At 60.8% G+C, this 24,818-nt stretch overlaps 2 protein-coding genes across 7 annotated transcripts in view; both read left to right on the top strand.

The window, feature by feature from the left end:
- The window catches only part of AGRN (agrin), a 72,090-nt gene extending 53,594 nt beyond the window's left edge, over positions 1 to 18,496 (top strand). The window contains exons 12-40 of one of the 5 annotated variants that reach the window (XM_032201505.1): positions 500 to 645; positions 779 to 884; positions 1,090 to 1,203; positions 2,463 to 2,627; positions 3,165 to 3,308; positions 3,503 to 3,627; positions 3,903 to 4,008; positions 4,188 to 4,574; positions 4,663 to 4,797; positions 5,908 to 6,035; positions 6,884 to 6,998; positions 7,291 to 7,410; positions 7,619 to 7,963; positions 8,627 to 8,819; positions 9,313 to 9,528; positions 9,826 to 10,055; positions 10,505 to 10,639; positions 10,765 to 10,861; positions 11,126 to 11,290; positions 11,415 to 11,526; positions 12,166 to 12,177; positions 13,062 to 13,178; positions 13,354 to 13,543; positions 13,973 to 14,060; positions 14,476 to 14,499; positions 15,823 to 15,852; positions 16,715 to 16,939; positions 17,535 to 17,638; positions 18,279 to 18,496. In XM_032201505.1, coding sequence (XP_032057396.1) covers positions 500 to 645; positions 779 to 884; positions 1,090 to 1,203; positions 2,463 to 2,627; positions 3,165 to 3,308; positions 3,503 to 3,627; positions 3,903 to 4,008; positions 4,188 to 4,574; positions 4,663 to 4,797; positions 5,908 to 6,035; positions 6,884 to 6,998; positions 7,291 to 7,410; positions 7,619 to 7,963; positions 8,627 to 8,819; positions 9,313 to 9,528; positions 9,826 to 10,055; positions 10,505 to 10,639; positions 10,765 to 10,861; positions 11,126 to 11,290; positions 11,415 to 11,526; positions 12,166 to 12,177; positions 13,062 to 13,178; positions 13,354 to 13,543; positions 13,973 to 14,060; positions 14,476 to 14,499; positions 15,823 to 15,852; positions 16,715 to 16,939; positions 17,535 to 17,638; positions 18,279 to 18,436 — 4,232 coding nt within the window. In that variant the 3' untranslated portion in view covers positions 18,437 to 18,496. The remainder of the gene's footprint in view (positions 1 to 499; positions 646 to 778; positions 885 to 1,089; positions 1,204 to 2,462; positions 2,628 to 3,164; positions 3,309 to 3,502; positions 3,628 to 3,902; positions 4,009 to 4,187; positions 4,575 to 4,662; positions 4,798 to 5,907; positions 6,036 to 6,883; positions 6,999 to 7,290; positions 7,411 to 7,618; positions 7,964 to 8,626; positions 8,820 to 9,312; positions 9,529 to 9,825; positions 10,056 to 10,504; positions 10,640 to 10,764; positions 10,862 to 11,125; positions 11,291 to 11,414; positions 11,527 to 12,165; positions 12,178 to 13,061; positions 13,179 to 13,353; positions 13,544 to 13,972; positions 14,061 to 14,475; positions 14,500 to 15,822; positions 15,853 to 16,714; positions 16,940 to 17,534; positions 17,639 to 18,278) is intronic. The other 4 variants (XM_032201500.1, XM_032201502.1, XM_032201503.1 and 1 more) reach the window with 4 other exon arrangements.
- A 5,837-nt stretch (positions 18,497 to 24,333) lies between these two features.
- Positions 24,334 to 24,818, top strand: part of LOC116497573 (tyrosine-protein phosphatase non-receptor type 11-like) — a 37,634-nt gene continuing 37,149 nt past the window's right edge. For both annotated transcript variants that reach the window (XM_032201400.1, XM_032201399.1), the window contains exon 1: positions 24,334 to 24,359. In XM_032201400.1, coding sequence (XP_032057291.1) covers positions 24,346 to 24,359 — 14 coding nt within the window. In that variant the 5' untranslated portion in view covers positions 24,334 to 24,345. The remainder of the gene's footprint in view (positions 24,360 to 24,818) is intronic.

The raw sequence follows: 24,818 nt of genomic DNA, 5'->3' as shown, positions 1-24,818 counted from the left end.
GATCGCTCAATAAAAAGGGGCAGGTTTTCCTTTTTTTTTTTCTTTTTCGCTTCACTTTTTTTTTTTTTCCCTTCTCTCTTTTTTTTTTTTTATATTTTTTTTCCTTTTAATTAAAAGAAGCCTTTGAAATCAGCAACATCTCTATTCTTGCTGCCGGAGCTCTGAGCATCTTACGAAGAGGCAGCCGGGCCGGGGACAGGGTTTTTATGTTGTTTGCCTGCCTGCCGAGCCAGGAATTTGTGCCTGGCTGGCCGTCGGAGCCAGCCCAGACCCCATCCATCCCTCTGCCCTGCGTGTTTGCGGTGGCGGCAGCACTCTCCCTGCTGAGCTGAGGGGGGACGAGGTGATCTCCAAAGGCCCCTTCCAAACTAAACTCTTCCGTAATTTTGTGCCTTTGAGGTTAAACCTGCTGTGATGGGTTCGGAGAGGGCGTCTTTTCCCCTCCAGCCCTGCCCCGGTGGCTGGGATCCCTTCTCACCCCAAATTTCTTCTGCTCCAGAGTGCGGCTCGGGGGGTTCGGGCTCTGGAGACGGGAGCGAGTGCGAGCAGGAGCGGTGCCGGCAGTACGGGGGCTGGTGGGACGAGGACGCGGAGGACGAGCGCTGCGTCTGCGACTTCACCTGCCTGGCGGTGCCGCGCAGCCCGGTGAGCACGCCGGGCATTTTTTGGGGCTCTCTTTCCAACCTGGTTTCCTCTCTCCACGTGCATCCCGGGGCGGGAGAGGGGATCCTATGGCTGGGGGACCTGCCCTGAGCAGCTCCCCGCGCTGTCCCGCCAGGTCTGTGGCTCTGACGGCGTGACCTACGCCAACGAGTGCGAGCTGAAGAAGACGCGGTGCGAAAAGCGCCAGGACCTCTACGTCACCAGCCAAGGAGCCTGCCGCGGTGAGACCCCGCGGCGGTGCCCCCGTGGCCCTGTTTTGTGCCCCGTCCTTCCCCTGGCCAAAGCCAGGACCTCGTTTTGTCACCCCTTCCCCAGCATCCCCGCGAGGACCCCGTGGTTTTGCAGGGGTGCCGCCGGCTGCTCGATGCACTGCGCTGCCCGGAGGCAGCCAAAATAACCCGCGTGCCTCTCTGCTTTCCTCTGCAGCCCTGGCCACCACCCCGCCGCCCCTCCTGGTGGTGCACTGCAGCCAAACCATCTACGGGTGCTGCCCAGACAACACCACCTTGGCGCTCGGCGTGGGCGCAGCGGGGTGCCCAAGTAAGTGACGCTCATTTTTGGGGGGCACAGGGGGCCCTTGAGGGTGGCTGGAAGGCAGGGAGGGGATCCCTGGGGTCCCATCGCAGGGGAAATGAAGAGAGGTTGGTCCTCCCCATTCCTGAGCTAGCGAGGGATTTCCAAAGGCTCAAAAAGCCTCCGTTTGTCCCCAGCTCCATGAGCAGCGTGTGCGCACGGAGGTGTGCGCGCTCCCTTCGCCATCTCCTAGCGGTGATCTTCCATCTAAGCCCCCTGCAGTTCAGGGAGGTTGCTGAGGATTTGCCTGGTGCTGAGCCTGTCCTGGAGGCAGCAGAAGGTGCCCCTGGGGCCAGGCCGTGCCCTTTTTTGTGCCTTCATCCCATTGCTGGAAGCTGGGGCAGGACAAACGATGCCGGGCTCTGCCTGAACTGGGGCAGCGCCCTCGGGTTCCCTCGCGGCCCTTCACCCCGGGACCCGTGACTGCTTGGTGACACCGTGCAGGGAGCTGAGCCGGGCAAACGTTTCATTAATATTTATTAAATAATTACGGGGCTTGAGCAGAAGGCCCGTTTTGAGAGGCATTAGCGAGCTGTTAACAGCTGAGGCTGCGCCTGCCTGTCAGGGATCCCCATCGCCCCGCGGAGACGTGAGTCGAGCTGCGCCTGGGCTGTAGCTGCCCGACGAAGCTGCAGCGCTGCTTGATGTGCCAGATCATTTAAAAAGCAGCCTCTTCGGCCGCTGCCTCTTCCTGGGGCCAAGAGGGGCCAGCCCAGACAGCGGGAGCAGGTCGGGGAGGAGACGGAGCGTCTCGCCTTCAGCATCGCCCTGGGGGCTCCTGGTGATGCTCCCGTGCGCCCCTGGCCACGCTGTCCCCTGCCCTTCCAGCCATGGGGACAGCTTCCCACCTCTTTTTCCACCCGTACGGGATCCCACTGGTTTCTGTCCCACCTGTGCTGCTCTCCAGCTCTGTCCCACATCCCCTTTTCCACCCCTCCCTGGGGATTCAGGGGGCGCCTCTCCGTCCGTCTTCGGATCGCTTCCCTCCGCCGAGTTCCCAATCAATGAATTAATAATAAACCCCTAAGAGCTTCCTCCCCCTTTGATGTCGATGTGAAAGGAGCTGTAGATGAGAGCAAAGCCAGTGGGGCCCTCCCTGGAGGTCCTGCCCTTTGCAGCTGGAGCAGGAGGAGGCTTTCAGCAGCACGGGTGGCTCCGTGCTCCCCGCGGCGGCTCCCATCCTCCTCGGCAAGGATTTATCCTCACGGCCTCCCTTTTGCTCGCAGGCACCTGCCAGTGCAACCCCTACGGCTCCTACGGGGGGGCCTGCGACCCCGCCACGGGGCAGTGCTCCTGCAAACCGGGCGTGGGGGGCCTCAAGTGCGACCGCTGCGAGCCCGGCTTCTGGAATTTCCGCGGCATCGTCACCGACAGCAAGAGCGGCTGCACGCGTGAGTGCCGGCACCCCTCGCCCTGGGTCTCCTGCTGTTGGCAAGGCTCTGGGCACTCTGGGGCCATCGTGCCATTTAAAACTGGGAACCCTCGTGCTGGCGGTGGCTGTTTCTGTAAAGAAACTCTCAGCAGGGAACGTGGTTTTGCCCGTTTCTCGCTGAAATCGCGGGGAGCCGGGTGATGGACACGGTGCCGCTGTAGGGTAGGGATGCTCGGTGCTCCAGGCAAGCTCCTGGCTTCCTCCCCGGCCCCAAGAGCACCAGCACGGCGGGATTCAGTAGCTGGAGATCGATGCCAGAAAGCAAAAGCTAGAAACATGCAGGCAGCTTTGTACCTGCGCTGCTGACAAGGCTCCCCGAGCGTACACCTCGTTTGCTCGTACCTGGAGCCTTTAAATCCAATTCTTTGGGAGGGTGAGCACAGGGTCACAGCCGGCATCGTGGTTCTCCCCGCATCCTTCTCCTCGTTTTTTTTGGAGGACTGACTGCTGCCAGCCCCCCAGCAGAACCTTTTTTCTTTTTCCCCTCCCTGCCCAGCCTGTAACTGCGACCCGGTGGGCTCGGTGCGCGACGACTGCGAGCAGATGACGGGGCTGTGCTCCTGCAAGACGGGAATCACCGGCATGAAGTGCAACCAGTGCCCCAACGGCAGCAAGCTGGGCATGACCGGCTGCGAGAAAGGTGCGGGACGGCCCAGGGGGACACGTGGGGACAGAGGTGCTGGGGACACGTGGGGACAGAGGTGCTGCTCTGCCAAGTCCTTGGGAGGGGAGACAGGGTTGGATCCAGCATCGCCTCTTGGCTTTGATTATCGGTTTGTTTTAAGGTTGGCACAGGCTTTTTATCCCCTTTTCCTCCTTCTCTCCCTCCCCCAGACCCATCGGCCCCCAAATCCTGCGAGGAGATGAGCTGCGAGTTCGGCGCCTCCTGCGTGGAGGTGAACGGCTTTGCGCACTGCGAGTGCCCGTCCCCGCTCTGCTCCGAGGCCAACATGACCAAGGTTGGGGGCATCGCCGAGGGGCTGGGGGCGCAGGGATGCGTGGCTGGGTTGGTGCTGCCAGCCCTGGGACTTCGAGGTCTCCCCCTGCCCAGCAGGAGCAGGCAGCCTCCTCGCTGCGTGGTTTGGGGACGTGCCACACACGTGGGTGTCCCCGGCAAAGGGCATCGGTGGCACCTCTGAGCTGCTCTCCAGGGAATTTAGGGGCAGGTTTAATTTTGCCCAGGGGTTTAGCAGAGAGCAGACGCAGCTCACGCCTTGCCCCGTCGCCCTGCTAGGTGTGTGGCTCCGATGGTGTCACCTACGGGGACCAGTGCCAGCTGCAGACCATCGCGTGCCGGCAGGGGCAGCTCATCACGGTGAAGCACACGGGGCAGTGCCACGGTGAGTCCCTGCTGTCCCCAGCGCCAGGACAGGGCCACCTCCGTGCCCCGAGGCTGCTCCCAGCCTCGGGGCTACCTCCTCCTGCCCTGCCCCTGCTTTGCACCGTGCACCCCAGCGTCACGGATAGCTTTTCCCAAACCTGCCCTTTCCTCACCTCGTTTTCTCGCTGCTCCTCGCAGAGTCCATCACCCACACGAGCCACTCGGCGCCTCCCACGCCGCTGCCCACCCTCCCCTTGGACAAAATCATCCTTCCTCCACCGCTGCAGCTGAGCACCCGGGCTCCAGAGCCCACCGAGCTGGCCAGCAGCCCCCCGCTGACGGAAGAAGCCAAGCCCACCCCAAGAGCTCACCCTACAACCAGGCGCGTCACCACGGCCAGGCCGGCCACCACCCCCTGGATGACCCACGGGGCGGCCAAGACCACCGTCCGCCCTCTGGCCACTTCTCCGGTGGTCCTGGCCACCACCCAGCCTGCCTACGTGGAATCGGGCAGCGCCGAGGGCAGCGGGGACCAGGAGATGGGCACCAGCGGTGACCAAGAGGCCAGCGGGGCCGGCTCTGCCGGTGAGCGGCCACTTCGGCTCTCAGGAGCTCGGCATCCTCGTGGTCTGACGGATTTGGGGTCCTTAAGGTTCTCCTTCGTGCCCTGCAGGGGAAGAGGAGGCGGAAGAAAGCCAGGTAGCCCCCACGCCGGCCATCGAGAGGGCAACGTGCTACAACACCCCGCTCGGCTGCTGCTCCGACGGCAAGACGGCCGCCGCCGACGCAGAGGGCAGCAACTGTCCGGGTGAGTCGGTCCTTGCGGGGCTTTTGAGTCGGGCTGAGCTCTTCCAGGTCCCGAGCTGGTGCCGGCGGGGTTGTCCCCGTGGACGTGCCGGAGCCGTGGTGGCCAGCGGGCGTTGTGTCCCCCGCCACGGTCCCCTTCGGCCAGCCACGTGTGCGCTGCTCGGTGGTCTTCTTCGTTTAGCCGACCTCTTTCTCCCTCGAATATCACAGCCTTCAAACTTCCACCACTTTTTTTTTTTATTATTATTTTTTAGCGCATTCCTGGCGCGCAGGGGGATGAGGGAATCGGTCGGATTCCCTTTTACCTGGTGGAGCTGGGCTTAGCAGGAGCAGCCCAGTGCCAGGGCAGGAGGGAGAGCCGCTGGGGTGCTGGTGACTGGTGCTGGCCTCACAGTGCCCGTGGCAAGGAGACACAGAGACCTGTGCTCATCCAGAGTATCGTCCCCCACGTGCATACATTTGCCCAAAAAAATGCTGCATTGGGGCGATTTCCCAGGCGTCTCCTCTTGGAGCTCCTCCTTGGGCACCCCCTTTTCCTTTGGACCCCGCGCAAGGAGCTCCGAAACTCTTCACCCACTTTACCCCCAGCAGGGATCTCCTCGAGGCGGCTCCTCCAGGAAGGCACCCACACCTCGGGGAGGTTTTTGGGGGATCTCCAGGCTCCCCGCAGCCCTCTGGCGGGGTCTCCCCGTGCCTCTCCCGGCCCAGTTTGGCCCCGCCGTGCCCCGCGGTTGCATGCGCGCGTCCGATCCCGCCGCGTTGCCCTGTGTGCTGCTCTGGCTAACGTCTTTCTCTTGTTACTCAGCCGGTGCAGGGGGGCTGCTGCTCTCTCCGGGCCGGAGCTCAGAGGAAACCGTATGGTAAAAGCTGCCATCTCCAGCCTGGTCTTTGCCATCCGCTCCAGCACCCTCTGATACTAATCCTCCATGGCGCTCTCCCAGACCCATCCAGACTAACCCCGACACTGGCACTACCCGCGCACTGCCATCCCCCTAAATCCTCCCCCCCCCCAGGGACTCGAAACGCTCCTCGCGGCTCTCAGCCCCACGCCCGCCCCCTCCCCGCCAGCCCACTGAAAAAGCTTTGTCTTGTCTGCCCTCCCTCCCCTCAGCTACCAAAGTCTTCCAAGGAGTGCTCATCTTGGAGGAGGTGGAAGGCCAGGAGCTCTTCTACACCCCCGAGATGGCTGACCCCAAGTCGGAGCTCTTCGGGGAGACGGCCAGGAGCATCGAGAGCGCGGTGAGTCCTGGCCACGGGGGCAGGAGGCTGCCGAGGGCCTTTCTGGGCTTGGCAAGAGGGGAAAAAAAATAAAAAAAAATAGGAGCCTGCAATTTGGGGCAGCCACCCCACAAAGGCGGGGGCTGGGCGCTGCGCCCTGGGTGCGCCAGCATCACCCCCGGGTCCCCCGCTTCTCCTCTCCGTGCTCAGCGACTTCGCCCTTGCTTTCCATCACCCGAGAGCACAAAAACCTCTTTGCTCTCAGAGGAGCACTGCCCCACGTTCTTCTGGTTTTATTTTTTTAGATGAATTTAGCCTGTGGAGGCTGGGGGCGAGCACGGCTCCTCTCCGGGGTGTGCGCTTAAGAGTGTAAGGAGCTGGGGCACAGCCCGCTTGTGCCCAGCAGGTACCCTCGGTGAATTTTATTCCTAGCCTACGTGCATTCGAGGCTCTTCCCCGTGCCGTGTCGGTGGGTCGCATCCTTTATCACGTGCTGGGGCCGAGCTGCTCCTTTTTCAGCTTGATCTCGGTGGTGGGGCTGCCCAACAAGAGGTTCTGCCTAACGCCCTGGATTTTCCCAAAGCTTCTGTAACTCCAAGAAAAGCCTGCAGGCAACACCACGTCCCACGGACCTTTGCCCTTCTGGTTCAGCTGCACAGCTTGGGATTTAAAAAAAAAAAATCCAGTTTTCTACCTTTATAGAGCCAGCCCCCTGCATCTCCAGCGCCTGGAGCAAGGGGCTCGGAGCCCTGTGTGTGTCTGGGCACACCAAAGAAGCCCTGGGTGGGGTAACAGCATCACGAGGAACCCAAGCCCGTGCCCACTGCTCAGTCTGTCTCTCCTCCCTCCCCTCCCCTCCCCTCCGGCAGCTGGATGAGCTGTTCCGCAGCTCCGACATCAAGAAGGATTTCAAGAGCATCCGCGTGCGGGACCTGGGGCAGAGCAGCGCTGTCCGTGTCATCGTGGAGTCCCACTTTGACCCAGGTAAGACCCTTCCCGATGATGTTTCCCCATCAGCCTGGGATGGGGCATCGCTCCCAAGGATGCTGCCAGCCTCCGAAACCAGCACGAGCACCAAAAAGCCCCGTAAAAATGAGCCAGGGGCGTGCCAGGTGTCCCCCAAAACCAAGAGGTGCTGGGAGGGGCTGTGCCTGGAAGGCTGGAAGCATTTTTCTGGGGACAAGGAATGGTTCAGGCACATCACGGAGAGGGCACAAAGGGAAATGCTCGCATCCTCACTCTCATCCTCCTCTTTTCTCCTCCTGGCTGGGAGCAGCCACGTCCTACACGGCGGCAGACGTCCAGGCGGCCCTGCTGAAGCAGATCCGAGCTTCCAAGAAGAAAACCATCCTGGTGAAGAGGCCCCAGCAGGAGCACGTCAAATTCATGGATTTCGGTGAGCCCGTGGGTTGGGCACAGCGGGGACCCCCCTGGGGCAGAGCCCAGCCTCGCTGCGGGGTCTGGAGGGCAGAGGTTGGGGGCTCCCCTCCTTTTGGCACACACCACAACCAGCAGAGCCTCCAAGCAGCCTCCCCTCCTTTCCCCCTCTCTCCGGAGCATTTTGCAAAAACCCCGACCCCTCCCTGCTCTTCGCTGCCTTGCAGACTGGATCCCCAGGCTCTTCACCACCACCGTCACCACCACCACGGCCACCACCATGGCCCCGGCCACCACCCGCAGGTACACCACGGCCTCGGCGGCCACCACGGCTCAGGGTTTGCGCCAGGACACCGCGGTTCGAGCCAGCACCAAGCCGCCCGGCCCCCTGAGCACCCGGAGACCCAGCTCCACGCTCCCCGCCGCCCCTCGCCGCAAGCCCCCCGGCACCAAGAAGCCCCCGCGCCCCTGCGACTCCCACCCCTGCCTGCACGGGGGCACCTGCGAGGACGACGGGCAGGATTTCACCTGCAGCTGCCCGGCGGGCAAAGGGGGGGCCGTCTGCGAGAAACGTAGGTGAAAAATAGGAGAAACGGGCAACAGGAGCTTTTATTTTTACGGCAGAGCAGCCCTGCGGGTGTCGGCAGCGGGTGCGTGGCCGTGGGGTGGGGAGGGTGTGAAGCGCGGATGGCGAGGTGCCCCCCTAAAAAAGAAGGGAAGGGATTCTCCTTGGGGTTTTTGTTGCAAAGTTTGGGCTCGTAGGATGCAGAGAGGATCCAGCTGGGAAAGTGCAGCCCGTTTTCTGGCACGGTCTCCCCAGGAAACTTTTGGGGCTGGTGCAGGGAGGCTGCTGCAGCCTGCGCCGGCTGCTTGGGCACGGAGAGATGTGGGGCACCCCCAAACCCAGCCCGTAAGCAGTGCCGGTGACCCAAAGCAGGCTGTGTGAGCCGTAAGAGGCGAGGTTTTTAAGGGGAGAAGGTGCCAGGAGCAATTTCTCTCTGGCTGTGCCACCCCAGCGCCCTGAGCACGGGGATGCTGAGCTCCGTGCCGGTCCTGTTAATTTGAATATTAAAAATTGAATATTTTGGAGGCAGCCCCATGGGATCCCTAAAGCCTGGGAGCGATCTTTTGGGGGCTTGCCATCACGAGAGGTGTTGGGGGCCACCGGTCCCGCTGTCTGGGAGGCTTCATCCCCTCTCCATCCTCATTTCCATCCTCTGCTTCACCCCCGGCAGCGATCCGGTACTTCATCCCCAGCTTCGGGGGCAAGTCCTACCTGGCCTTCAAGACGATGAAGGCGTACCACACCGTGCGCATCGCCGTCGAGTTCAGGGCCGTGGAGCTCAGCGGGCTGCTGCTCTACAACGGGCAGAGCCACGGCAAGGATTTCATCTCCCTGGCGCTGGTCGGAGGCTTCGTGGAGCTCCGGTGCGTGCCCTCGTGCCCCGTCCCCGTGGCACAGGCTGCCAGGTTGAGGGAGGGGAGCATTCAATGGTTAAGAGGATGAATGTTTTCTTTATTTTTCCTGGTGTGTTGGGAAAATTGAAGGGGATTCTGGCGCTTTTCAAGAGGATTAACTTGCTTGTTTCGGTTTGAACGCTGAAAAGCTGAGAGGCGTGGGAGGGTGGCTTCTGGGCAAGCGAGAGCTCTTTTTTTTGGCACCCTTCTGGCACCGGGAGAAGAAATTCAGGGAAAAAGAAAAAAAAAAAAAAAGGGGGGTGGGGGGAGAAAAGTCTCAGGAATCCGAGCTGCAATTACATTTCCAGTTCCCAAAAGGCACAGATTCAAGGCGAGGTGAGGTGGAGGGAAGAGCTTTGGAGCCCCCAAAACCCAGGCAGGATTTTGTCAGATTTTTGGGGAGGAGGCTGGGTGCTCCCAACGCCTCCGGGCTTCGACCACGAGCTTTCCCCATCCCCTCCAGGTTTAACACCGGCTCCGGCACCGGGGTGGTGAGCAGCAAGGTGCGCGTGGAGCCCGGCAAGTGGCACCAGCTGGTGGTGAACCGCAACCGGCGCAGCGGCGTGCTGGCCGTGGACGGCGAGCCCCACGTCGGCGGGGAGAGCCCCCCGGGCACCGACGGCCTCAACCTCGACACCGACCTCTTCATCGGGGGAGCGCCCGAGGATCAGATGGCTGCGTGAGCAGGGGGATGGCTGCGGGGTGTGGGGGATCCCCGGGGAGCATCGTGGAGGGGTGGAGTATCCGTGGTGGGGTGCGGCATCGCTAATGGGGTACAGCACCCCAGGTGTGGGGTGCAGCATCCCTATTAGGGCGCAGCATCCCTCATAGCCTGCAGCATCCCTAACGGGGATCAGCGCCCTCCAAGAGGGTTTTTTTCCGCTGATTCCCCTGAAAGCATCACCCGAGCGCGTGTGGGGTCCCCCCTGTTTTTCCCAAAAGCCCCAACCCACCGTGTGCCCTCTGTCCCCCTCAGGGTGGCGGAGCGCACGGCGGCCACGGGGGGCTTGAAGGGTTGCATCCGCCTCCTGGACGTGAACAACCAGCTCTATGACCTGCGGGAGAAGGGCAGCGACGTGCTGTATGGCAGCGGGGTGGGCGAGTGCGGCAACGACCCCTGCCACCCCAACCCCTGCCACCACGGCGGCATCTGCCACGTCAAGGAGGCCGAGATGTTCCACTGCGAGTGTCTGCACGCCTACACGGGTACACGGGGACGGGGGGGAGGTTGCTGGGGGGTCCTGAGGGGTCGCAGAGGTTTTGGGGTCACGGGGAGCAGCAGGGTGCGGTGAAGTCTTGGCAGTGATTGCCAGATTTGTAGGATAAAGTCATGTCCAACGGAGGTGGAATCAGTTTTGGGCACGGAGCTATCCAGACGTGATGAGATAAGGGTCAGGATCTGTCCCCAAAAATCCCCCCTGGTATTCTAGGGCAGCTCAGTGCACTGTGGCAAGGGCCGTACACCTCCCCCTTTGGTGGGGTCAACCGCAGGGGGGCTTCTGGGGCCGTGTGAACCCAACCTGGGGTGGGACAAAAAGATTCTCAGGGCTCCCAGGAGCCCTCCCGTCGTGCGCCCACCCCAAAATTTGGGGTGTCTCTGCCCGTCTGGTGCCCACCAGCCGTTGGGGGTGCCGACGTGACCCCTGGTGCCGCAGGTCCCACGTGTGCCGACGAGAGGAACCCGTGCGAGCCGACGCCGTGCCACGTCTCCGCCACCTGCCTGGTGCTGCCCGAGGGGGGATTCATGTGCGCCTGCCCCATGGGGCGCGAAGGGGACTTCTGCGAGCGAGGTGAGCCGGGGACGGCGGGGCTGGGGCTTTGATTTCCTCATCCCCACGTGGCCGGGAGCCTGTGCTCGCTGGTTGGGGCTGCTCGGCCTCCTCTTCCTCACCGTTTTCCCTGCTTTTTTGCCCAGTGATTGAGCAGGACCTCAGCATGCCCTTCCTCCCGGAGTTCAATGGCTTCTCCTACCTGGAGCTGAGCGGGCTGCAGAGCTTCGTTCCCGACCTGCAGTAAGTGCTCGGCCACGCGGCACCGGCGCTGAAACCAGCGGGGTTTTGCCCGCAGGACCCCAAATCTCGCCAGAACGGCTGTGCCCGAGGCGTGGGGGGCTGGAGGAGCCGGCACTGCTGGCTGCCATCCTGAAGGTGGCAGAGGCACCTCCTCTGTGCCAGGTCCTTCCACGGGCTCGGACGGGTGGCAGCCGGCTCTGGGGTGGAGGAAAGGAGTGTGTGGGTGGCTGGTTCGGAGGGTTTCCCTCATCCTTCTGCCCCCAGGGACAAAATGTCCATGGAAGTGGTGTTCCTGGCCAAGAGCCCCAGCGGCATGATCTTCTACAACGGGCAGAAGACTGACGGCAAGGGGGACTTTGTGTCCCTGGCCTTACACGACGGCTACCTGGAGTACAGATATGACCTGGGCAAAGGGGCGGCCGTGCTCAGGTAACGGGGGCTGGGGGCAGGGAAAGGGCCAGGGGGGGCTTCCCGTGGCCAGCACTGGCCCCAGGGGCTGTGCCCATCCCGGCAGGGCTCTCACCCACCTCTTCTCCGCCCTTCTCCCCGCCAGGAGCAAGGAGCCAGTTCCCCTCAACACCTGGATTAGCGTTTTGTTGGAGAGGAACGGGCGCAAGGGGGTGATGAGGATCAACAACGGCGAGCGGGTGATGGGAGAGTCACCGGTACGTCCACAGGGCAGGGGGAGACGATCAGAGCTCTCAGAGCCATGGGCTTTTATCCCCGGAGGTGTGAAAAGGGTTGGAGGAGTGCGTGGAGGGGGATTTGGGGACCTGGGAGAGGAGGATGCTGCGGGACAGCAGCCCTGCGCCCTCCCAGCGCCTCGTCCCTCCTTGTCCCTCCTCCACGCGGAGCTTTGCAGGGGACGTGGCCACCCTGTGGCTCTTGGAGCCCCTTTTCACGACTCTTTGGGCCCTTTTCCATGATGCTCAGCCCGTTTTTGTGACTCTCAGAGCCCCTTTTTGCACAACTCTCGGAGCCCTTTGCGCGCACGCAGGAAGAAGCCACCCAGCAGCTAAAACCCGACCGCTCTCCTGCTGCCGAATCCCTCCTTCCCTGCTCTGTTCCCCAACCAGCAGCTCACCTCCTGCCTCTCACCATGCCCTGTCCCCTCCCTGCTCCTCTCCGTGCCCAAGCCGTGGCCCTGGGGATGCCGGCCCCGGCCACCCGCTGCCCCCGTGCCTCGTGCCCCCCGCCGGCGGCAGCCCTGCACGTTACGTTACCCACTGACCTCCCGTTTCTCTCTCTTTCTCTTTCTCTCCCTCTGATTTGTATTTTTCCCTCCCCTGCTGTCTGGATCCCAGAAATCCCGTAAGGTACAGATAAGTATCACCTGCCACCTCCATCCCATCTGCCATCGGCACGTCGCTCTCTTTCTGTTTTCCATCCAGACCTCTACCCCTTGCTCCCTTTCCCTCGCCCCAAGCATTTTTAGGACCCCCGTAGCTTAGCGACACCCGTTCCCTCTCCCTCCATCCATCTCCAGCCAGTCGTCGCATTTCCTTGTCGTTATTTCGGAAGCATCTCAATTAATCCAGTCATGTTCCTGTTAACTCCACGAAGCATTAGCTAGAGACTCACGTCACCGCATCCCCGCACCCTTCCGGGGGGCACAGGAGGGGACGCGGCTCCTGCTGTGGGGCCGCAGGCTCTCTGTCCTCAAATCTGGGGATCTCCTTCTCCAAATCTGGGGATCTCTGTCCCCAAACCTGAGGATCTCTGTCCCCAAATCCCAGCCGGATCCCTTTGCTACGAGTTTGGGTTCCAGCAGCCGCCCCGGTGAGACAGGAGCAATATTTCGTCGCCTGTCACACCAATCCCAAGCCCTCCACGCCCGAGAGCGTTGGAGCATCATCTCCCCAAATTAAATTTGCAGGAAAATCCTTCCCTGGCTCTCCTGCTGCCAGGCGAGACCTCGCAGCTGGAGGTTTTTCGGAGCTCCTCAGCCCCTTTCAGCCTCCCCTGGTGCCAAATGCGCAGCGCTCGCCTTCTCCCCGTGGTCCTCGGTGGCCTTTTGGTGGCCAGTGGCTACCGGTGGCCAGCTGGGACGGGGCAGGGGCTGCCCCCTGAGAGCCCAGGGGCTTTGGAGGTGGCTTCAGTGCCCCGGCCTGATGTGCCTGGGGATGCACCCTGGAGGGAGGAGGCTGGTACCGTAGCGAGGCCTCACGTCTCCTCTTGTCTCGCCGTGTCTCCTTGCCAGGTGCCCCACACCTTCCTGAACCTGAAGGAGCCGTTCTACGTGGGGGGAGCCCCCGATTTCAGCAAGCTGGCCCGAGCGGCCGCCATCTCCTCGGGCTTCAGCGGAGCCGTGCAGAGGGTAAGGCCCCGCCGGGCAGCTTGGGGAGGGCGGCTGGGTGCCGGGGGTGCCGTGCGCACGGGGGATTCGCCGGTCCCGGGGGGCACAACGGGCTGGGAACGGCAGGAGGAGGGGCAGGAACGTGCCGTGGGGGTCGCGGGGGCGAGGGCTGACCCTGTGCTTCCCCCTTTGGCAGATCTCCGTCAAGGGGGTGCCCGTGCTGAAGGAGCCCAACATCCGCGGCGCCATGGAGATCTCCCCCTTCCGAGCCCACCCCTGCACCCAGAAGCCCAACCCTTGCCAAAACGGGGGCACCTGCAGCCCCCGGCTGGAGAGCTACGAGTGTGCCTGCCAGAGGGGCTTCTCTGGGGCTCACTGCGAGAAAGGTGAGGCTGGAGGGGCTGGGACCCCCTCCCCACGACCCCAAAGCTCCAGCGTGGCCCTGGGGGGTGCTGGCAGCACGGTGCCAACCCCAGCCCCTGCTCTGTGCGCAGAGATTGGTGTTAGGCAGGAGTTGATGGCTCCTGGCCTCAGGGACCCTTTTCCCTTCCCTCCCCAAGCCGTGCCCACCACCAAGCCGCCAGCTTCCTCCCCGATTTCAGCCAGCAAGCCACCAAAGCTGCGGGTTTCAGGTCGGCTGGCTGCAAAAACAGGATCCTGCTCCCAGCTCACCAGCCCTAAAACCCCAGTAAAACCTCTCTAGGGGCTGGCTCGGTGCTGGCATGTCCCCGGGGACGGCAGATGGGGATGAAGGGAGGTTTTCCTGGCCTGGCCATGCTCTGTTCCATGACAGCTCCCCGTTTTTCCCCCTCCAGTGATCATCGAGAAGGCAGCTGGAGACGCCGAGGCCATCGCGTTTGACGGCAGGACATTCATGGAGTACCACAACGCCGTGACCAGGAGGTAACGCTGAGCCCAGCCACGGCCAGGAGGAGGAATCAGGGTTTGGGCAGGAGCACCCACGGGGCTGAAGGATGCCCAAAAAGCAGCGCCCAAATTCAGGGCGAGCCAAACCAGGGCTGGGATCCCCAAGTTCCAGCTGGTAAAAAGCTGCCCTGATGGCAGCGCAGTGCCTGGCCAACGTCGGGGCTGGGTGCTCCCCCTCTTTTTGGGGGGCACGCTTTGGTTTGGGGTGGGACGAGGCTGGACGTGGTGATTCCCAGCCCCACGGTGCTGAGCAGGGAGGGTGCTGCGCTCCCTCCCTCGCCCCCTGCGCCCCTCCCCGCTCCCCAAGGACAGCGTCTGCGTCCCGCCTGTCGCTCTGTCTGTCTGTCTGTCTGTCTGTCTCTTCTCAGTGTCCCTATTTTTCATTTCCAAGCCACCTGACAAATGAGATCCCTGCGTAAGTACAGCCCGTGCCCCCCCTCCCCGGACCAACCCCACCAGCACCCTGACCCCAGCCCATCCATGGGGCAGGCAGGGGGGCACCCGCCGGGGGCTGCTGTGGGTGGGATCCCCGCTTCGGGGCAAGGATCTCACAGCTCTGCTGGCTCTCAGGGGGCTGTGGGAGCTGTGTGAGTCCCCTTTGCTGCGGGGAGATGTTGTCCCAGCTGCAATTCAACCTTCAGATGGGTGAGGATGGAGGAGGGAAGGTCCCGGGGGGAACCTCTCCCATCAGCAGCAAAGCGTTGGAGAGGGAAGCGAGCGGGGCTAGGCCTGCCTTGGCTTCCCAGCATGAGTTTTGATCATTATGGATATTATATATTATCATAAAATGGATGCATCCAGCCTGGCCATGCTGGGAAAACCTTCCCGAGCCTGGATGTGTGCTCCAGGTGATGTGCAGCACAGCACGGGGGGCGGCAGGAGGGCTCGGGCAGGCAGACGGGGGCTTAGAGGGGCGGCACCGAGGAGCCACGAGCCTGCAGTCCAGCAGAAAGCTGCTGCCTTTGCATCCTGCCCCCGTGGGGAAGGTCGCCCTTCCCAGCTGCTCCCCACCTGAGCCAGCCTGTGCCCGTTTCGGCCGTGCATGCCTCGTCCTGCAAAGGGAGCTCAGAGCTTCTCCGCGGGTCCCTCAGCCAGGATTTTGGCAGCTGGGGCCCTGAAGGGCTCCTTGGGCTGCCCATAAAAAGCTATCCCATCTCCCCGGGGCCAGCCAGCGGGAGTGCCTGGGGCAGGATTAAGGCTCCAGTTGCTTCCCGGGGCGCTGCCGGCCGCGACATGCCCGTACATTTTGTCTCCAACACCCATTTTTATCCCCACGGATGGCTGGAGCTGGCTGCGGCGCGGGAGCCCCAAACACCCACAGGCAGTGCCAGCAGCACAGCTGTGGCTCTGGGTTTCCCCTTCTCCACGCACTGACTCACAGCAGCCTTACGTGACCGCTGCCGGCCCCAAAAGCCAGCTGGGGGGCTGCCCTTTTGGGGTGCTGGCCGCTCAGGACCAAGGGGTCCCTTCCCCAGCACCGCTTTTCCCCATCCCCATCCGCGCACCCCAGTGGCGCAGCGCGGGCGAGCTGGGCGACCCAAAGGGGCATTTGCTTGGTGACATCCTAGTGCCCACCCCAGCTAAAGCAGCGACTTGCAAACCCCCCCGGCTGCCTAAAAGCTCAGCCCCGAGGACCGTGAGGGTCCGGGCTCCCTGCTGGTGGGTGCTGGGTGGGAGGGCAGGGTCCCCGCGCCGCCCCGCGCTTATGGCACGCTCCCCTTTCTTCCCGCATCTTAAGTCCCGACGAGGACTACCCCGCCGAGCCCAGGTGAGTCCGTGCCAGGCTTCCAGCTCGTTCCCCGTGCTCCGCTGTCACCCTGCGTGTCTGTGTGTCCGTGCCTGCTCCGTGTGTCCCTGCTCCGGGCTTTTTATCCCTAAGGGATCCGGCTCTGAACATGATGAGGGCGAACGCGGAGGGAGCTCCAGCAGAGGAGCAGCAGCTCCGGCTCTGGCCCTTGCTCCTGGGGGAGACATGAGAAGGCAAAAATGGGTGAGGGGGAGGCTGGGGCACGTGGTGCCCTTGTCCAGCAGTGTCCCTTGGGAATAAAAAGCCCCCCGTGTTGTCTGTGTTGTCCTGTCCATGTGCACGTGTTGGCGACGTGGCAGTTGGCAACTCCGTATGGCCACGTAGCCAAAAGCCTTTTTTTTTTTGGCCCATTCCAGAAGGGATTGAGCAAAAATGGGAAGGCCAGTGTGGGGAAAATCCTGTCCTTCATTCCTCCCTTGGAGAAAGGTGCTGCGTCCAGGAGGGGGAAGGTTTTGCTGCCTCTGGACGCTCTCCACCCCCTGGGGTTCCCGTTGGGTTTTGGTCGAGCCAGCCTGGGGTGCCGCAGCTTGCAGGGCTCGGTGCCTCCACGGAGGGCAAAATGGGGGCATTCGATTTGGATTTTTTGGGAAAAAATAAGTCATTCTCAAGGGAACTGGGCAGCTCCTGCCCTGGTCTTTGCATCCCCAGTGCCTTCAGGCTCAGGAGGGCAGAGCCCAGGTGCCCCCATCCATCTCTGGCACCAATTTTATGGGTGGGAGCTGGGTTGGGGACCTCCAGTGGACCCTCTCTTAGACCCCACAGGCTCGTGCTTTTCGCGGCCGTGTTTTAACCCTTCTCCCTGTCCTCCCACCTCCCGGCGCAGCGAGAAGGCCCTGCAGTCCAACCGCTTCGAGCTGAGCATCAAAACGGAGGCCACGCAGGGCCTGATCCTGTGGAGTGGGAAGGGGCTGGAGCGCTCCGACTACATCGCCCTCGCCATCGTCGACGGCTTCGTGCAGATGACCTACGACCTGGGCTCCAAGCCCGTCGTCCTGCGCTCCACGGTCCCCGTCAACACCAACCGTTGGGTCCACATCAAAGCCTCCAGGTGGGAAGGGTTGGCAGGGCCGCCACGGGTGGCTCCGGGACGGGCCAGCGGTGATTTAGGGTCGAGAGCCTGAGTCACGGCTCTGGCCCCGCTCCCGGGGGTCCCCGGGGGTCACCGCTCTCCTGGGATAAGAATAGAGGAGAGGCATGTGGGCAATGGGGCGCGTGCTGCGACACGCCTGCCCGAAATTCTGGGAAGTGCCAACGGGACGGGCTCGGGGAGGTGCGGAGGGGTTCGTGCCTTCTCTTCGGGTTGGCGGAGGCGCCGGCATGCTGCTCGGCCCCGCGCTCGGGTGGCATGGGGAGTGGTGGCTGGCTGGCGTGGTTGGCGTGCCGGGGATTTCTGCTCCTGGGGAGTGGATTTCTCCACCTCGGGGGGGATTTCTGCCCCTTTGGGGGGCATTTCTGCCCCTTGGAGGAGGATTTGGGTGGGTTTTGGGGAGGTTGTGGGGTGGCCGGGGTGCGCCGGAGCATCCAGTTGGGGTGCAGCGGTGGTGGGTCTTGCAGAAAGCCCACGGGTATTTTATTTTCTAGGGGTAACTTTTTGCCTGCGGGGTGGTTAATTTGTGTCTCTCCTTGCCTCCCCGCCGGAGCAGGGTGCAGAGAGAAGGGTCCCTGCAAGTTGGCAATGAAGCCCCCGTCGCTGGCTCCTCTCCGCTCGGCGCCACGCAGCTGGACACGGACGGGGCCCTGTGGCTGGGTACGTTGGGGGCACACAGGGGGAGCCCCCCCAGGTGGGATATGAGGCTCCCAGGCTTGTTCCTATGGGATCCTTGGCCCCCCGGGTGGCTTTGCCACATTTGACCTTCCAGAACTATCTCTTCTCCCAGTCTAAATTTGGAGCTCCAGGTCTAACGTGGCTTCCAGAGAGCCCGTATCCAAAAACGCAGCCTCGCCCCTGAGCAGGCAGCATCCCAGATGCTATTCCTGGTGCTGAAAGCAGCCTAGAAGTCATGGGGAAAGCAAATTTTTTTCCATGAGAAGCTTTGGCTTGGCTTCCCTGCTGGCTCTGCCAGAAGGCTTTGTGATTGATCAACCTCGATGTGAAATGTTTCAGGTTGAACCGATATCTAAAAACGCACGTTGCCGTTTTAGGCATCTTTAGGAAACCTACGTGTGTGTTGGGTGGAACTGGCATTTACCTGATTAAAATAATGATAATAATAATGATAATAATTATAAAAATAATGATGATGATGATGATAATACAGAATATAATATTTCTGGCCAGTTTTTTGAGCCTGGTTCCCAGGTGCGCCCTGCTGGCTGGGCAGGGTGCTGGGGCGCGGCGGCGTGCCCGCTGTCCTCGCACCCCCCCAACTCTCCTTTCTTTCTTGCAGGGGGGATGGAGAAGCTCGGCGTGGCCCACAAGCTGCCCAAGGCTTACAGCACCGGCTTTGTTGGCTGTATACGGGACGTGGTTGTCGACCGCCAGGAACTGCATCTGGTGGAGGACGCTTTAAACAACCCCACGATATTACACTGCTCAGCCAAATAGACCCCCAGGGACCCTTCCTTCTCCTTCCCTCCCTCCTGCCTATTGCTGTAATTATTTTCTATTTTTGTAAACTTATTGCTTTTTATATTTTTGGGGGGGAGGGGGGGGAAAAGGGGGGGGAGGAAACACCTTTTTGTTGGGTTATTTGTTCGGTTGCAGTCTATCCAGGTCGGTCAGACTCTAAGCAAGCAGCAGCAACAAAGAACAAACCTTGAACCAAGTCTCCAAGAAGTGACAGAAGAACTTCCCCGTTGCACCCGCATTGTAAATCTCATCCATACTTGAAGCTTCTTTTTTTTTATTTTATTTTTTTCCCCTCCTTACTTGCGTTCTTGGGTCGTTGTTCACGCCACGGGGGGAAAAGGATGCTGGTGCTGGCAAGCCCTTAGTGGCTTGGCCACTTGCCTTTCTCAGGCCTGGCCCCAAAGCCCCTTTTTGCGTGCTGGCTGAGCTGGGATGTGGCCATCAGGTGGGGATGGCCCCACTGCTCCGGGGTCTGGCTCTGGCGAGCCTCCTCCCGGCCCCGTATTCGCCCCATCTCCCTCCTCCCCCCTTCCTCTCACTCTAATTTATGTGTGTAAGGATCTCAAGTGCTTTTCTCCTTTATGCTCTGTTCGAATCAGGGATGCCATGCACTGGAAGAGAGACCAAGGTCTGCTCTGAGCAGGCAGGAAAGCATTGCTCTTTGGTTGTCTTATGACTGTGTGCTGGACTGAGAAGGGGCTGCGGGAGAAATTTGGGTTTCTCTGTTGGCTCTCCTCCTCCTCCTCTTCTTCTTGGACACGTGCAGAAGCAGCTGTGAAACCTCATTTCCACGCTTTGCCTTTACCCAGCCACGTCCTCACCTCCTGCTCGCCCTGGCTGCTCTTCCCAGAGCTGCCCCGTACCAAACGCTGCCCTCCCGTGCGCCGCTGAGCGCTTGCAGCACCTCTCCAAGAGCCGGGAGCGCTCTCCCTGCACCACAAACAGGCTGCGAGGGGATGGGATCAGGCCCCTTTCCACTAAAAAAAAATCTCTCGGACCTGTCCTTTCCTGGCCCACGTCCTTTTTGCATCTTGACCTGAAGCTTTTGCAGCACCCGGTGCTATGTGGGGGCTTCCACGCCGCGACCGAAGCCCCTCTGGATGCCACCAGCCCAGCAGCAGCAGCAGCTCCGATGGAAACGGGCACAGCGAGCAGCTGGGCAGGAGAGTTTGGGAGGTTTTAAGCTCTTGTCTTCGCCCAAAAAAGTCCTAAAAGTGATGCCACGATGCCAGCTGCACGGCCAGCGTGTGTGCTTGGGTGGATGGATGTTGCGAGTGCCTGTGAGCCTGCACGCACGTGGGTGCCAACACCGGGTCTCCAAGTAGGAGGAAAGCAAAGGGATGGTGGATATGAAAAAAAAAAAAAAAGGCCTCCTGCTCTCAGGTTCCTTCTCCATGGGAAGAAATTCCTGCTGCTGCCTTGCATCTGTGTCCCCTTGCCAGGTATGGGGACACCGTGGTGGCATTGCTTTGTGCCCATCCTACTTCGTGGAGCGCACAGAATTAGGACCCTGCCCGGCAATCGCGTGGTGCTGGATGTCCTGGGGATCATTTTGCCATTTTTTTGCCATTCGTTTTGCCATCATTTTGCCATTTTCCCACCCATTCCCAGCTCACCTCCTGGCTTCCCTTCCCTCTCCAAGTGTTGTTTCCGAGCACTGACCTTCGAGCCGTGAGAAGTCGAATCGCTTTTCGCAGGGCAAGCTCTGAACACGGACCTAATGAAGGGGAACAGCACGGCAGCGAACCACTCAGCCTGCTTTTTCTTTCCATTTTTTATTTTTTTAATTTAAAGGCTGCATGGGCTCCTTTTCAGAAGTCAGAACCACTCACCTGCAGGACACAAAAGCTGTGCCCAGCACCTCAGCCAGCCCCGTTCTGCGGTTCCCTTTTCAGGGGGCAGGATGATGCTTAGCAAGGCAGGGCTGCTGGTGGTCCTTGCCAGAATTTCTCCTCTTCCCTCCTTCTTCCCATTTTTTTTCCCCTTTATCTCCTCAGTTATCAATCAAAATCCTCAATTTCCTCAATCGATTCCTCCGGAAATTTTTCTGCCACCCAAGGAAACAAAACCATGGCACCACCTGCCCCCCAGCCCAGCGAAACCTGGGAGAAATCTGCTCTAACTTGTTATTTCTCTAAAATGGTGGCAAAATGTTAGAGAGGGGATATGTTAGAGGGGATATCGTGCCCCTGGTGAGAAGAGGACACCCGAATTTGTGTGTGTACCTGGGTGTGTGCGTGGCAATCCCACATTTTAAGTGGCTGCTGTATATAGGCTGTGTGGCATGTATATAGGCAGGCCAGGCCAGGGGGGAACATTTTGATCGGGATGTGCAGCAAGCCAGAAGCTGTCCAGGGGTGTTGGATGGGGTGGGAGGATTTGCGAGACCCTCGTGTGATGTTTGGAGCAAGGGGATTGAGCCGGGAGATGCGACCGTGCCGGCTGGAGCTGGAGGTGCAGAGGGAGTTGGGCGCGCACGGAGGAAGCTGCTAATTTTCCACAATGCCACTGAAATGAAGCCAGGGTCACTGCAGGAAAAAAAAAAAGAAAAAAGAAAAAAAGAAAAAAAAATCGAAACAAACATCAAAAAAAAAGAAAAAAAGCCAACGCAAACTCTGTCTGCTTTTGCTGGGGCTTGGAAATGCCTTAAAACAGGACGCCGCGTCCTCGTGGTCGAGCATCTTGAACCAAGGTCGGATTCAGCAGTGCTCCCTAGGGGCCATGCACTTAACTTGGGCTTTATTTTTAATAGCATTTATATCATGTATGTACATAAAAACAAAACAGACATTGAAGTTTGTTTTTTTTTTTTTTTCTTTTTTTTTTTTTTTTTTTTTTTTTTTTAAATTTCGATGTCCACGTGGCTTCATTTATAGGGTAAATTAATGACCGTTGTGAACTGCTGTATGAATTCTGAAGGGCAATGCACAGTAGAGGAGCAGCATGATATAACCATTACTAACTTGTGTCTTTCGTCAATCACCATGAAATAAAGTTTGAGAACTATTAAAGATGTTTTTAAGGGGCCTGGTGCTTTTTTATTCCTTCCCGTGCGCCCTGCTTGCTCCCTATCCGTGCAGGTGCCTGCTGCGTTTCCTCCATCCTGTCTTCGTGGATGCCACCCAGTGCTCGTAGCCAGAGATTTTGGGGCTTTATCCTCCTCTCACCACCTGATTTTACTCTGTGTCCACCTGTCCGAATACGCCCTAGCTTCTCCTTCCTTGCCACGCATGCTTTTATTCCCTCCTGGGCTGCAATTTCAGCAGGGGTTTGGCACGGCACCGTGCCCGCGCGCCCCAAGCGCTGCTCCCGCAGCCCCCCTCTCCCCACCAGCCCTCTCCCCCAGGGTTTTTGCCCTCAGCAAGCTGAGGAGCCCTGGAAAGGCAGCCGCCAGCACGTGTATATGCAAGCAGGATGTGGTTTCAGACATCCCAGCACCCAGGTTCCTGTTCCCAACGGGTCTCGGCGGGGCCTCTCCAGCGCTCGCTCTGCCCCCGGCGCTTTGCCACGCCGCGGGGCCAGGAGCTTCGAGGAGCTTCGCCCCATCAGGACCTCGTGGTGATGGGATGTGGGTGTCTGGGTGTCCTGCCATTTGGGAGGCCGCTAATTTGGCACAGCGCGTCCTGATACCCGGCGACGACGCACATTTGATCGCCGTCTGCAGCGGCTCCGCAGGAACCGGCTTGTCGGCTCCCGGCGGCAAACAATGGGGCCAGTGTTGGCGCGGCCACGGGGCTTGCACAACTCTCCACCGGGGCCGTGTTGCGCTCCAGATCAGCCTCCTGGTGCCGCGTCTTCTCGACAATGACCTTATTATGCTCCAGCAGGCACGGGCTTGCAAAGTCAGTGCCTCTTTCCCAGGCTCGCCGCCAGCTCGCTGCGGAGCGGGAGGAGAAAAAGCTGGCGTTGTCTCGGCCGGAATGAAAAGCCGAGCTCTGACAGCTGGATGTGTGGCTTCTTTTTTTTTTTTTTTTTTTTTAACAACACGCTGGAAAAACCCTTTGTGAGGGGAAAGAGGAAGGAAAGAAGGGGAAGAGCCGCGCTGGGGGCACGCTTGGGCAGGCAGCAGGCGTGACTCAGGGGAATGGTGCGGCCAGGCTTGCTGGCAGCCCCGTGCAGCCTGCTTAGCACCCTCGGGAGCACGGCGTGTGCGTGGCAGGCCTGGCAGCCTGGTTCTGCTCTCCTTGGGGGCAAGGGGGCTTGAGGGATGAGAGGGCAGTTGGATTTGGGTGGTCCCATCCATCCCCAGGGATGCCTTTCCCTGCTCTGCTGCAACACAGCCTGGGATGGCAGCTCCCCAGCTTGCACCGCGTGCTGCCCACCTGCTGAAGCAGCACAAAAAAAACACAGCAGTGACGCACCTCCACGTCTCCAGATTGGGAAACGGGATAATTCGGAGAGAAAATTGGAGAAAATCAGGGCTGCAGTGTTTGTAGGTGGACAGCTTGAACCCTGAACAGGCTCTTCCAGCCTGTGCTGGAGGTCCCTGCGATGCGCAGGTGCCCAGCCGGCCCTGCAGACGAGCACACAAGGCTTCAGGAGGGAATTCCAAAAGATTTTGGGCAGCTCTGGGTGCTCGCCACAGCTTAAATGGGATCTTTAGAAGCTGTCCTCACTGCAAGCACTGAGGCACTCCCCCAGCCCGGGTGCACGCTCTATAAATTCAAGACAAGCATCGTGCCTCCCAAGGAGCAGGTGCCTCCGGCGACCACCTGGCAGCAAGAAATGGGGCAGAAAACCTTTTTTTGGGGGATGCAGAGCAGGGAAAGAGCCTGGCTTGCCCCAAAACCTCTCCCAGCCAGACAGTGACCGAGACAGAGCCGGGGATGGAGCAGAAGGGTCACGCAGACAGAGCCGCAGTGTGGATCTCACAATGAGCTCTCAGTGCTGCGAAAGGAGCCCCCAGTCAGACAGAGGGGGGAGAAATGGGGAAGGGGAGGACAGGGCTCCTTGGTATCGGGGTCTGGATTTGCCCCCTGTGCTCCTCGCTGCCCCGGGAGCCATCTGGAGGCACACGGGGCAGGGATGCAGCCCGCTGCCAGCTCCCCGGGTATTCCCCGAATAGCCGCGGAATTCGCTGAGTCTTATTATAGTCAGAAATTGCTATTTTTGCCACTACAGCCAGGCCGGGCCAGGGGGGAGGTAGCTGGCTGCGTCCTGGTTTTTTTCTCCCTCTGGGACAGCTGGCTTTGTTTTCTCACCCGGCCTTCACAAAAGGTGCCAGATTCAGGGCACGCGTTTGGGGCAATTTCTGCCTTTTCCGTCCGTTTGATGCGAGTCGGTTAAAAACGCCCGAATTTACGTTTCCTACAGCAAAATGAGCTCTGTTTGCACAAACCCTCCCACAAACCCAGCACCCCTGCCCCAGCAGCAGCTTGGGGTCACCACTTCCACCCCCCCACACTTTTGGGATCCCTCCTGGGACCCCCAGGACACCAAGGCAGCCCCCGAGCTGGGGGGCGATGGGGTAACACCGGGGGTCTCCGGATGGTGCCCGGTGCCATTTTTTGGTGCTTTTTTCTTTTCCTTTTGGCTTTGTATTCATTTTTTCAGGGGGTTTTAGAGCCAAAACCGGGCTGCGAGGAGGAGCCGGAGGCCAGGAGTGGACTGGAGGCTGCATGAGAGGAGGCTGCGCCCCCCGACGGGGCACCCCGGGGGTACCCAAATTTACCCCGGGGTGCCCAAATTTACCCCGGGGGTACCCAAATTGCCTTCGGGGGTGTCTCTCCGTGTCCCCCCCACTATGTTAGGGGCGGGGCAGAGGGCGGGGATTCCCCTACGTCACTGGGAGGGGTTTCCCCGGAGCCCGGCCGCCCCGCCGGGGTGCGGCGGCGGCAGCAGCGCGGTGCGGAGCGGGGCTGAGCCGTGCCGAGCCGTGCCGAGCCATGACCTCCCGCAGGTAAGGGGCTGGGGGCCACCTCCACGACCCCCCCCCGGCACCCCCCGGTGCCTCTCCGGCTCCCCACGCCTGGGTCCCCTCCGCGCGCGGCTCCCCACGGGTGCGTGCCCACGCGTTTGGGGAGGCGAGCAAAGGAAATTTGGGGGGGGAGGAGGTGAAGCTGGGTCCCAGGCCCCCCCAAATCCTTGTTCTCCCCCCCCCCAAATCCTTTTTCTCCCCCCTTTCTGCTTCCCCCAGCCCCGCGCCTGCTTTGCGGAAGAGCTCCCTGAGCCTGCCCCCAAGCACCTGGTGATGCTCTACCTGCCCCTGTGCCCCCAAAAAAACACGGAGCGGGGGGTCCCCAGGGGACCCCAACTTGCTCGGAGCAGCTTTGTGGGGTGAGGGAGCAGGGTGAGGTGCTTTGGTGCCTCTGGCGAGGTGCTGGTGCCTCCCCCAGCTTCTGTTTTGTGGCTTCAGCCC

The sequence above is a fragment of the Aythya fuligula genome, chromosome 21, assembly GCF_009819795.1.
Source record: "Aythya fuligula isolate bAytFul2 chromosome 21, bAytFul2.pri, whole genome shotgun sequence".
In the NCBI taxonomy this organism is placed as follows: Eukaryota; Metazoa; Chordata; class Aves; order Anseriformes; family Anatidae; genus Aythya; species Aythya fuligula.
This window is presented reverse-complemented; position numbering and strand designations above follow the sequence as displayed.